The sequence below is a fragment of the Pinus tabuliformis genome, chromosome 5_2 (assembly GCF_031772625.1).
Source record: "Pinus tabuliformis cultivar Carrire ecotype Pingquan chromosome 5_2, CPIR1, whole genome shotgun sequence".
In the NCBI taxonomy this organism is placed as follows: domain Eukaryota; kingdom Viridiplantae; phylum Streptophyta; class Pinopsida; order Pinales; family Pinaceae; genus Pinus; species Pinus tabuliformis.
Window position 1 is genome coordinate 786,978,268 of NC_142306.1, and position 13,897 is coordinate 786,992,164.

General features: G+C 35.7%; 1 protein-coding gene across 1 annotated transcript; it reads right to left on the reverse strand.

The window, feature by feature from the left end:
- Positions 1-3,408: 3,408 nt before the first annotated feature.
- Positions 3,409-4,038, reverse strand: LOC149161648 (RING-H2 finger protein ATL2-like). Its single transcript, XM_089434957.1, has one exon. It carries the CDS (start codon positions 4,036-4,038, stop codon positions 3,409-3,411), a length of 630 nt encoding a protein of 209 aa, XP_089291083.1.
- Positions 4,039-13,897: the final 9,859 nt, after the last annotated feature.

Genomic DNA, 13,897 nt, shown 5'->3' on the forward strand with positions numbered 1-13,897 from the left:
CTCATGAATAGTATTTGGGCGTACACTTTTACGTAACAACGGAATGAATAGTGTAGAGAAGTGAAGGCGTGCAGTTTGAAGAAGTGAAGGAATATGGAATGTTGACGTGGAATATCATGAGAGAGAATCGTGGGTAAGGGAAGGCTTAGATGTTGTCTTGCTGGCAATGAATGCGCCTTTACTAAAGGAGAGGTGGCTTTTACCCTCTTCTATAGGGATTGATCAATTAGAAAATATCTTTTAACACTCAATGAGTTTAAAGGAGAGGTGGCTTTTACCCTCTTCTATAGGGATTGATCAATTAGAAAATATCTTTTAACACTCAATGAGTTTAGACGCAGGCAATTGTTTTTGTTCAAATGGCAATGTCAAAATTTTAGTGAGAAGTAGAGTTTTATTGGTATTTGAATTTTTGATATATTATAAAATAATGGTTTTAGAGTCTTGGTTGCTTTTAAAAGTTTTAATTTAAATTTAAAAGTAAATTAAATATATATTAATTATTAAATTAAATTAATATATTTTTTAAAAATAAATATTTTTATTATATGATGAGAAATTTAATAAAATTTTCATTAATTTAAAAATTTAATTATTTAAATAAGTATATATTTTGAAATGGGTTTTAAGAATTTTAATTTAATTATCAATAATTATTAGGTGGATGATAGGAATTTAATCTCATTATCAACACACACAAAGTCATTTCTTCTATGCAATTATTTTTTGGTTCTCCAGTGCTTACTAGAACCTATGGTAATGTTTCTCCTCATTACGTTAAGATAAGATTTTGACATAGTGGTATGATTGCAAAAAAATGATTTAGCCAAGTGGTTCAGCAACATCTATCAGACAGACACACGCACAATCTAGAGACATCAGCACAAGTGTGAGATTGTTGCAAGCCTGAACACATTTCCTCCCCTCCATCTTGCACCTTTTAGATTGTTATCTTTCCTTTGTTGCAACATCTTTGCAATAACATCATAGGCATGTTCTATTCCTTTGGTGTATCTGTGCACCTTTAAGGGCAATTGCTAGTATAATAGCATATATAATATTATGGTTTATCAATGCTACAGACCCAAAAACCATAATTCATTTCATATTACACTTGCTTTTATTATTATTTTTTACTTAATCAATTAAACAACTACTTTTGAGATAAAGTTCAACTTTTGATTTAAAATTATTACCAAGAGTATTCTAAAATATTTAATGGAGATTAAACCTCTATTATCCATCTATAATTATTAGAAATTAAATTAAATTCTCTAAACCAACTAAAATCTAAGATTCCAGTTATATATATATAACCATTTAAAAAAATCCATATGATTTTATTGAACAAAATTAAAATTAAAAAAAAAACATTAAAAAGAATATATATATAAATATATAACCCCATATATATATATATAGATATATATATAATGGAATGAAATTAAAAGTAAAAAAAAATCAGAAAAGGCCAACTACAATCTAAGATTACTTTTGCATATAATCGAATAAAATTAAAAGTAAAAGAAAATCAGAAAAGGCCAACTAAAATGTAAGATTACTTTTGCATTATATATATATATATATCGGTTTTAAAAAGATCCCGTACTTTTTTATCGAACAAAATTAAAATTAAAAGAAAATCATAAAAGCCTATTGCCGTTTTAGAAAAGTTTTATCATTTGAGTCCGACACAAGCAAAAGAAAATCCAGAAAGTTCTATTACCGTTTGGATAACCATTTTAACATTTTAAATAGAATGAGAGCGCTATGCTTTTACAATTCGCTCCGGGACGAACTAGTGTAGGTTCAAGCTCATGTTCTTTCACGACATACATATCACAAACTGGTAGTGATGGAATCGTGGAATCGAGAACTTATTTTCAATTTATATTTTTTTACAGTTTTTTTTGTAAGATTCGATGAAATTATTTGATACGGTACTTACGAAAATGTTTGGGAGAGTATTCATTTTTCATTACCTTTGCAGTAGATTTATGTTCATGTATTAAATGAAATTATTTTATATAATATACATTTTATAATCTATTCAACCTAAGGAACTGTTGTCCCTACTGACTGCGCCTTTCTCTCCGATGCCTCCACTTGTGATGATGGCTCAGAATAAGTTAAGTAAATGTGTCAAGTGTTAACCTAGATATTAAATTGTTCACAAGGAAGATCGTTTAAATTGATTTCTGGCAGTTCTGTTGTGTTATTTCTGTCAGTTCTGTTGTGTTATTTTGATGGCACTGGATTGGAGCGGACAAACAAATTGAAGGGAATTGCGGATGCGGTTTATCGGCGGATATTTGAAGTCGAAGAAGGCGGCTTGGAATGTGGACGCGGTTTATCGACCGGTGTTTAGAGTGGAAGAAGAAGGCTTGGAATCAACGGAGAAGGGATTGGCAAATTCTGGTTTAAGTTGGTGTTTTTGTTTTTCCAGGTTTATTGTTGGATGATTATTTGATTCAGTTTTCTGCTATATATTATTTTAGTTTTTATTTTTTTTAGGAATCCAAGATGAGAAGAGTAGACAATTTTTTAGCATCAGACAAATGTTAGGGTGTATATGGCCAAACAAATATTATGGTGTATAAAGACACAGATTTCAAAACTGAGATGAAAAAAGTAAATAATGCTTAACCTAACCAATTTAAAAAAAAAGTACCTTATATATATATAAATAAAAACCACCTTATATATATAATTTATTTAGTCCCTTCAAAACAACATAAAAACACAAAAAAATATTTATATAAATAAAAACCACCTTCTATATATATATAATTTATTTAGTCCCTTCAAAACAATATAAAAACACAATTTTTTTTTAAATATATGGTAAACTAGAAAATCGTAATAAGTTTTTTAACAGCTAATTGTAATAACCGTTTAACCCATCATTCAAGGTGGCCACGAAATACAGAAAATATACCATTAAATTATAGAAATATAAAACAATAAAAGAAATATCAAATCGATGCTACGTTCAAATACACCGACCAGCCAATTTCTGAAAGGAAGATATCTATTTTTCATGAAAAACCAAACATTACCCCAGAGAAATCCAAAATGAATTTCGTTGATGAAAACAAATTTTTTATATTAACAAAAATAACGTTTTTTTCAGTGCACGATGCAAAAAACTTTGAATAAATCATTTATATATTGCTTTGGGTTCTCCGGTGTACATAATTTTGTTCGGAACTAGATTAAGAAACATATAGATATTCTGGTTCAGAATTAGATCAAGAAACATGTAGAGACGAAACCTCCGACCAAACTGTTAAACTACATCCTCTCAACTAAACATTTATCTGATGTCTACACTGTCTACCTACATCAACATAATATATTTGTTCGGCTCTGCACATTAAATTCTTCTTCGGAGTCTGCAGTTCGCCCTTACAGCGAATTCATATTGTTATGGCTTCCCGAAGCAATTGGTCCCCTGATTGTAGCCGGTAAATGCCCTAATCTAGCAGATTCCAAAATTGGTTGGTTTGGCTGAACGCCAAACGGTCCCGGGATTGTAGACGGAAATTGATGCCCTAATCTATCAGATTCCAAAACTGGTTCGTCGGGCTGAACGCTGGATCTGCAAAGGGGACAAGTGGAATGCGAAAAAAACCACATGTCAATACACTCTACATGAAAACGATGCTTGCAATTGGGCAGAAGCCGGCCTTTCTCATTCTCCTCGAACTCGCACAGACAAACTGCACACTCCACTCGATCTGTGAAATTCTGTGAACTATACAAAAACATAGGTAGAGTCTCGAATATTGCAGGATCCAGCGCCACGTTCAGCAGCCTCTCTGGTTCTTCTACTGTAAAAGAAAACTCACTACTCCCTGAAGGTGATCTCCATCGCCCCTCTCTGCTAATTCTGGACTGTACCGAAATCCATCTAGCATAAGCGCGCAGCAGAAAGAGGAGTAAAACCAGAAGAACACATATGAAGACCAATATCGTGATGTCATCGTATTTGGTCTGGCCATCATCGTTACGATTAAAACCACTGCCCCACCCCATTTTCTACATCAAGCTGAGGCCACGGAAATTGACATTCAAATGGGGCCGATCTCGGTCTTGAAACTACTTAATTTGCCCTGCGCTCCCAAAAAAAAAGCACACCATTACTTGCTCTTTCTGCCGTTGGAGCGTTCGAATTCACTAAATGGTCCGCGCTCTCGATGCCTATTATGAACCGGAAATAACAAGGAGGAAGAGTCGGTGTTAAATTTATTGAAATTTTAAATAAAAATCTGTAGAAATTATATTTATAGATTTTAGGGTTTTGTGATCCAATTATTTGATATGGAGAATTTTGCAACGCTTTTTAAATTATCAAAAAATTTAATTATAAAAAATTATTTATAACTTTATTTATTTTAAAATTATAAAAATTAAAATTTCCAAAAATAAATATTTGAGGATGGAAAAGGTCACTCAGCAACATTTTGGTGTTATTTTTTCCCAAATAAAAAAAATTGTAAAAAATTATTTTAAAGTTTTGGTTTATCTTGAACTTATTAAAATAATGAGAGGAAGAGTCCGTGTTAATTTTTCTTGATAATTTTGGTTTATTTTAAATTATAAAATTTTTAAAATATGAATTAAAAAACGTGATTATTCAGATATTTTAAATTATAAAATTTTTAAAATATGAATTAAAAAACGTGATTATTCAGATATAGAACAGTAAAACGTGATTATTCAGATATAGAACAGTAAAGGGAAAAATATAAATTAAATGTTTAACGGTTTGTTTTTCATTATGTTTTTTAAATGTATAATTTGAAATAATGAAATTATTTTTAAATTTGGTAAGAATTATTTAATATAATCAAAATATAGAAAAATTAATTAAAATTGTAATTAAAAATATAATTTTATAATATTTTTTTATTTATTTTAAATTTATCTATTTATTTTGTAAGTTGAGGATTGGGGAAATCACATTATAGTGATATTCAACCCAAAAAAACATCCAAATTCCTCAATTTATTTATTTATTTAAAAAATTAATTCCTAAATTTATTTATTTATGTAAAAAATTATTTTAAATAATAAAAATTAATAGATTCTTCTAACGAGGCAGAGGAATTGTTTAGATAGCTAAAATTAGATTGAATCCCGGCAAAAAAATTTCAAAAAATTTTGTAGAGGCAGTGTTTGAATCGTGTTTTTGATGTTGGAAATGGATTCAGCACCATCAAAAACGTTTAGGACACCTAAAATTTTAAAGTTTAACAACTAAAATTTAGATTTACAAAAATCTTTGCCAAATTTTCGCTAAATATAACCAAAATTTCTATAACTATCTAAACAACTCCTCCGCCTTATTAAACTACGCGAAAATTAACCGTCTCACTGGTTTAAAAAAATCCCGAAATTAAGAAAATTGAGGAAATGTAAAACATTCACAGTTCGCTTAACGGGTAATGTTGTGCTTTTAAACGTTTCGTTTTAAGAAGACAAAAATTTACTAGAGTTACATGGCCCGTCCTGACGTGCTGTCACCTCTTTGACTTGAATCCACAGATTCCTGCTGACGTGGAACCCAAACGTGTCGTAGGTAGACGAGGCAAGAGCAAACAGATCATGTAAAGCCAACTGGTAAATATTGATTTTATCGAAAATATTTGGAAAATATATTGAAAAGTTTGTCAACTTTATTGGTAAAATCTAAACGTTTCATTAATGGGATTTTTTTTACGATTGCAATTCAATCTGCTTATAAAAGATTTTCAGGATTATAATTTTTCTTGTCGTCTAGTTTTTTGTTTTTAAGAATTTTTAAACCAATAACACTGAATTTATTTATACATTACAAAATAAAATTTAAATAATAAAATAATATAATCAACTAAAAATTATTTTGCTAAATTTTTACAACAAAATTCCAAAACATAAAAAAATAAACCATATTTATTTTTATTAATAAATTTGTATATTTAATTTTAATAATTATTCATATAAACATAAAAATCTAATAATTACAATATAATAATATTGTTAATCATGAATATTAAATCTTACTTTACCATAGATATTATTAACTTCTAAATAGGCCTTGTTAGAATATCATGAGCCAATTTCAGGACTTGTCAATACCACATGCCAAAAAAAACTCATTTCAAAATCAATTTATTTTATAAATATTTTATTTTAATTTAATTTTACAACATTTTTAAAATTAAATCTAAAAGAAAAAAGGTATGGGCAATATGTAGTAGTGGTGTAAATGAGTGTGAACATTTAGATGTTGGCATAGATCCATCTTAACTTTGGATGTTAAGATGGATCTATGCTCGTTTAATTTCCTCCTTTAAATAGGTTGTATCATATTCCATATGAATATCATGGCTCATCACTTGGACCGAGAGGCAAGCAAGTTTATTTTTTAATTTTCTTTATTTTACTTTTATTAAAAAATATAATTATTATTTTTATTATTTTATTTTATTTTTATTTGACCAAATAAAATGTTTACCCAACATACGAGGACAAAAAATAATCTCTCGAATACCTCGAGAGAGTCTCTAGACACAACAAAAAGTTAAAAGTAATAAAATAATATAATTCAATTTGTTATATTGTAACCAAACCTACTCTCAATCAAGAGAGACAATCCTACTCTACTGATTTGTGAAATTTAATTCACAATTTAGAACAACAATGGCACACGTGCAATAAGAAATAACACACATGCATAGTAGTATTTTTTCGAGGGGAAAGAAACTACTAAAATCCCCTCAAGCCTACTTGCATTAATCAGATGAATATATATGTATTACAATTGCTTGCATGCTTTGAGAACAACTTGCAAGTGAATAATCTATCTCTCTACTCAATGAGAAGCTCTAACCCAGACTTAGTCAGATGGATAGATATGTATTATAATTTATTGCATGCTTTGAGAGCAACCTGCAAGTGAATAATCTATCTCTCCGCTCATGCTTTGAGAGCAACCCGCAAGTGAATAATCTATCTCTCTGCTCAATGAGAAGCTCTGAGCCAGACTTAGTCAAATTCTGCCTCACCTTCAGCCCCTATTTCCTTGTATAATTCTTAAAGAATTAGACCCATATTATTTAATAGTTTTCCTCCAATTGATTGCGTAAATGAAGGTTGATCATCTAGTTGCATGCAACACGTGTACAGTCAAGAATAATCTACAACTAATGTTACACTGCCTTGGAATATCCACCATAGCAGGGGAACTCAAATTCTCTACATGCACTAGCTATTTTAGGTTAATCGAGTAGTTCACTAGCTGATCACCGAGTTAGACTATTGTCCCAATACACAACTGACCTTCCATTCTGTTGGGTGATTTATGTGATCATGAGTCATTGGTGACAGGAAAGGTCATAATTGCTTGAGTCATAAAGCCTTGTACTTTTGTTGTATATATTTAGAAGGTCCAGCATAGGCTCATGGGGAACATGGTGAATATACAGATTTCATATTTTATATTCAGCAAATCAAACCTATAGCAATCAACACTACAAAGGAAGGACTTCATTCAGCTTGGTTCAACCCTTTTCCCTTGATGTCAAAAGGAGAGAGAAGATTAGAGTTTGGAAAAGAATGATTGCAGAGAAGCTTATTGTGTTTGAAGACTAGGTGTTTGCAGGTGTATTTGTAGGTGGTGTCCAAATGCCAAAATGATTTCCATCAAGTCCAAAGGGGGAGATTGTTGGCATTATGACTAATGTGTTGTCCTTGATGGAAACCTAATTGATGAAGATGTACTTGATGTCAACATTTTGATAACATGATCTCATGTAGTTTAGTACATATGCTACCAATGTTATAAACAGAGAAATGACAGTTCAAAGACATACAGATGATAAAGGTAAACTTTGAGAACGTATACGTGGTTTCTATGAAGGAGGGTCGTGTACGTACATTGGTTGTATAAATGACAATAACATATATAAATTAGAATATGAATGAAAAATTTAAAGTGAATTAAAATACTATTCAGCCCCCAATATTTTTCCCAATAATTGGTATCAGAAAAGGTCACTCCAGCAGAAGTTCAGTCGCTTGGGAGTGGATCAAGGACAATAGGAAAGAAGCAAAAGAATAAGGCAACTCAAAGGAAGAAGACAAATCAAGAAAATTATGGTAGTGAAAGTGATATATCAGACGCAGTAATAGATGTCAGCAAATATTCAACTTTGGGACACCCCTCTTTCTATTGATCAAGAATGAAGAAGATAGTAACAATTAATTATCAGGTATTGGTTTTTATTCTAATTGTGGTCTATTTCCTTGGTTTTATAATTATGATGATAATGAAGATCATAGTGAATACTCTGAATTTTCTCTTATAGGTAAAAGTGAAAGTAATCATGTTGCAGAAAAAATATATTCAAAACTAATGAGCCTAGAAGAAGAAATTAAAAGCCTTACATCTAAAAATAGATAGCAACAAAAGTTACTTAAATAGTTTGATGTAAAGGAGAGTGCCTACAAATAATATATTGTCACATTAAAAACCCAGATGAAAGAAGGAAATAAAATTGGAGAAGGAATGAAGAAGCAGTATAAAGAAAAGGAAGATCAGTTTCAAAGATTGGAGGATGAACTCAGAAAGAAAAAATCTAAGCTACAGGAGGAAACAAAAATTGATGCAGTAATTAAAGAACTTTGGGAAAGAACCAATTATTGTGCAGGTCTAGAAGTAGAAATCATCTCTCTCAAATCTGATCTTGAAAAATAAAACAAGAGAAATGAAGAGATACTTCAAGTATTTGAAGAACAAGAGAATGAGCTAAAGGAAGATATTATCAAATTAAGGGAGCAAGTGGAAGAAGGAAGAAAGGTTGAAGAAGGAATGACAAATCAATATCTAGAAAAGGAAGAAAAATAGCAAAGACTAGAGGTTGAGGTAAACATTTTAAAAGTCAAACTAGAAGAAAAGGATAAACATTTGAGATTTGAAGATAGTACTAAGATTTTAGATAACATTCTTAGTATTCAAAGGTCTCCTTCCATTAAATCTGGTCTTAGTTTTCTTGAAACTGTAAAAGGAGAATCTAGATCATAGGCTCATGTAATGAACTTGAAGGATAAAGAGATTATAAGTCAACCAGATCAACATCCAAGGAAAATGAATTTTCAAAGGAAATCATTTTCTCACAATAATAGAAATATTAATCAATTCTCTCCTCTGGCCAATGATGTTGAATCTTTTACATGTCATAATTATAAACACATTGCATCAAATTGCATAATCATATTTCAATCTCAAGTAAATAGCCACTTCATAAGAAGATCATTAGGCCCTAGGTACTTAGGTTTATTGTTGGCTTAGTGGGGCTTAACCCATGTTTAGAGGCAATTTAGCCAAGAAAAACCCAGAACTACTAGCCCTTTTAGCAACAGTCCATGAAGCATTGACTTAGGTCTCACTCAAAGTAGTATGGGAGGGTGCTAGAACCAAGTTTCCATGCCCTAGGGATCTCTAATGGGCTTCTGGAGGTCCACAATCTGACCTGTCGCTACGCGCACTTATGATCCCTTCGCGACCTGTGGTGCGGCTTTCGTGCAGCCCTACTCGTGGTGCGACCTGTATAATACCCAAGATCCTTGTTAATTAACCGATTACTTAACTTGTGTGTGTAATATTTATGGTTATTACATCATATTCATCAATCATAATAGTGCACGCAATACATAAATGAATACAACCATAAAGAGATAATGCACAACAAATACATAGGAATATGAATCAACTTCTCTTTTATTAATCTTCAATTTTTCTTACAAACTCGACACCGCCCTGTGCACTCAGCCGTAGGGGTCCGCGCACTCAGCTGCAGACTCTACTAGGCCTCTACGCACTCAATTGCAAAGCCTCTTCCTACTACTACAACCCAAGATAGTTAGATCTCTATTCTAAGCTCAAACCATTCCTTCGCTATTCATCTATTCATCCTTTCTTGACTAACTTTAAAACTCAGAGCCTCGCTCTATTTATACAATGCCATGGTCCACAGACAATGGGTAGGCCGACTTTACACTATTTTACAATCCAATGCTGAGGGCGGACAACCCTATGACTCAATTATACACTTCGTGCTCCTTGCTCGTAATTCACGAAGTTTTACAACATCTTTGATGAAAACTTGGGCTTTGAGCCCCAAAAACCTGCCATTGGAGGATTCCATGCCCAACAGGCCCCCAACACAATCATCATGACTTGTCCCGAGTCACTCTTCTAGTGCAGCGATCTTGGCACGAAGCCCCTCCAATCGGTCCTTTGTTTCCTGGAGATTCGCAGTGCACTGATCTGCAGTCTGTTGGATCTGCTCCATTATTTCAACTGAAGTCTCACTATCAGGGACAAATCCCTGTCTTAAACCATGCATCACCTTCATCTATGTGAGCTTTCCTTCAATTTCTGCAGTGATGTGGAAGGCCTCATCAATCCAAGGCTGGACACGTGCTTTAAGGACCGCCTCTTTCTGCTGCGCAACATCTACCTGTTCCTTCAATGCCTTTGCTTGTTGTAGCTTCGCAAGCTGCTGGGTCAAGACAACTGTCTGCGTCGTTCCATGCACACTGTCATACTACACCAGAAGCCCCCATGCCTCCATTTCCAGGCGCTATATGTTGGGTTCCTCCTATAATGAAGTGAGGACTGTCAAGGATTCCTCCAACATAGCGGTGAAGTTCTATACTGCTTGTCCTATTTCTTCCAGCCCTTTTCTAATAGTGCCAACTTGCTGTTCCCTAACTTTCAGGGGTGTAGAGGACTACGCCTTTAATCACAGCTCAAAAATTTGAAGGGTGAGGTCCAGTTGTACCCTCGTTGCTTCCTCATTTGCATCACGGAATCTAGTTACCAATCGGTGGATCCGCTCTGCTATTGGTAGATCTGGCAGGACGACCAGTTTCGGGACGTTTCGACAAGCATTATCTACTGTCTACTCTAGTCCTTGAGTTTGTGCAACCAGTTCATCACGTTGTCAACTAAGTTGTTCCATATTGATCTTTTGTTTGCTCAATGCCTGTAGCACGCGGCCTTCTCTAGCACAGAGCTTGGTTGTGATCCAATCTTGTAACTGGTACATGGTTTCTCATGGAAGGGCAGCCAAGTTTAAGCCTAGTCCCTTATTCCTTCCCACCACAGCTCGATCAACTTCGTTCGCTGCTGCTAACGTGCCCTTGGGGAACACAAAAGTGTTGGTCATTTGGGCGTGCAGCATCTGTTCCGCATTTGATGTACCTGCTGTGACATATGGGGCCATCATTCCTGTTTGTGGGGTTTTCACCTGTAGTTCCTATAGCTGCGTGCTTAGCACCACCAACACAGTTTTCTGCTCCGTCATCACCTCTTGGAGCACGTCCTTAGTGACATCATGAACCGTTTCGCCGATGTCAAAAATATCACCTTCTGTAAGCGTGATTGGGTCGATAGATGTCTTCGATGCCTTAACCTTCTTCCTAGGGACCAGTTTCTCAGGGACGCATGGCCATTTCAACTATTGCGAGGTGGTTTCTTGGTTTGCACGCTCTTCGGCCAAGTCTATGTCCTTAGCCCCCTGCCCTATGAACAATTCATGGCCCTGCTCGGCCGATTCTATTGGTGCTATTGTTGTTTCTGCTGTTTGCGCTGCTGCTGCTTCATCGGCTAGCTTCTACTATGCGGCTACCTCTGCTACTGCTTTTTCCTGGCGGCTCTTTTCGACCAGCTGTGTGATGCGCAACTTGGTGTCCCTCTTCCTTTACTGATCTATGGCCCTTTCCATTCTTGCTAAATCCGAGGCACACCACTCCAGATGCCGTGTTTCCAACGCCATGAAGATGTCAGTGTCAGTAGCAATGAATGGGAGCTTCGTCCATGCCTTTTCCGGATCCTTCTGCGTCCAGACATAAATGTTGTGCATGTTCGCTTTAAACTCTGCAAAGTTCTATAGAGTGGGGTACACTATGGGAGACAACTATGGTCTTCTATTGATCCACATCTGGATGTTCGCCTCCGTAAACACCCAAAAAACCTTGGTGGCATGAATTCGCTTTGCATCCTTAGTGGCCCAGAGCGAAGCGTACTTTGTAGCCTCAGGTATGTCCTGGTCGATATCCAAGAACTCGCTATCTTCTGCTAGTTCGCCCGCTATCAGCAAGATGGATAAGAGAAACCACCCTTAATGGAAGGTCTTACCCTACTCTTGGGCCTCCTTATAGCTTGTCAAAAATTCTTCACAGAGGAACTTCACCTAGTTGAACTAGACCCCCTCCGTGCACTGTTCGGCTAGCACAACCACAGGCGCTAGTACTTCATCGGTGCAACACTTCCACATTAATTTTTTAGCCAGGAGCTGGGTGGCTACGTCCATGTCTTTGTCCTTGATACTCGCAATTGCATAGCCTCGCTTCTTCTTTTCTAGCTTGTATTTAGTTTTCATGGCTTCTGCGAGAGCCAAATCGCTGCTTTTTCCTGCCATCATCGTGGGGTACTTTCCCTTACAGGGAAGTCGAGAAATCTAGTGAATAAGCTCCATTGTGATGGGAATAAGCTCCTCTAGCCATAGATACCTATCGTGCACCAGGCACAACAGCTGCTTGATGATGAAAATGGTGATGGGCATGCGGTGAAGGTGGGGTATCCATCGTAGATGAAGTAACCCAGCCTTCTCCACACCACGCAACCATTTTCGCGGCTCTAGCATGGTTGCTTGCTCCTCTGAATTTTGCTTCATCAAGCTCTCTGTCGCTAGGTGTAGGAACTTCTTGCTTTCATGAGATCCCAATCTTCGAATTTTAGGGTAGGCACTTGGCCTAGGAGCAGACCTTCAAAAGTAATTTTGTCGGGGAGGAGCGGGGTCTGGAGTGCACTCTTCATGGCCTCCAGGTATTTGGGTGCCCTAACTTTCCTTTTCCACGGAGGGATGTACATGGGTAACTTCGCTGCGGAAGGCATTGGTGGGACGGCCTCCTCCACATCATCTTGCACCTCTATTTGATCAATTAGAGCTTGTAAATCCTCCTCCTATTCGTCCAATTCAATGGTGACGGCCTTGCCTTTTTCTTCCATTGATATCTTGCCAAACCGCGGGTTTCTTAGGGACACGCGGATTGGTCCCATAGTCTGTTCATCTTTATTCAGTCACGATGTCTGTGGTGATTTTGGAACTTCTGGTGCAACCACCGCATCTCTGGGCTCCTCAGCAGTATCTTTGGCAAATTTCATACCTGTCTTAGTAGCAGTCATTGTGGTTTCATGTGTTATATTCTGTCGCGTACTCAAAGATGGTAAGATTGCTCAACGCTCAATACTCTACACTACTCAAATCCCAAAAAACCAAGTGTTGTCTCGTGGTTAGTCCTTGGAGTTTTATAGCATCTTTTGAATTTGAATTCAACCAGTCCCCCCACTTCTGAGTCATTAATGCATTCTTGGCAGCAGATCATCCCAAATCTAGCCTTTAATTCATGTCTTAATTGTCCATCGTCCGCTCCATTTTACCTTAATTTGGACATCTTGTTATGAACAGTGACATCAATGGTTACTTCCTAGTTGACCCGCGCGGTAGTGCAGCCCCCCATGCATGGGTTCAAACCTTATACCATATTGATTCTGCACGCACCTCCCTCACCGCACAGTTCCCAAATAGACTCTTTTAGAGTCTCGCACTCCCTTTGAACTTTATGGAGCACTGAGACTGTGGTCCCTATGGCTAGTTAGGTGGTCGCACCATCTGTGTGAGACTCCAATTCGCCTTCCAGTCTAGTCCGTGGACACTTCTCAATTGCCTTCACAACAGCTGGCGCAATGCGTTCTACCTTATGTGGTGCTCTCCCCTTATTACTGCATTTGGTAAGGTGCGGTGTTGGGTCCCTATAATACTAGTGATTACCCCATTAATAT

Coding starts and splice junctions, on each gene's coding strand:
- LOC149161648 (XM_089434957.1), bottom strand. CDS start 4,038: ATGGGGTGGGGCAGTGGTTTTAATCGTAACGATGATGGCCAGACCAAA.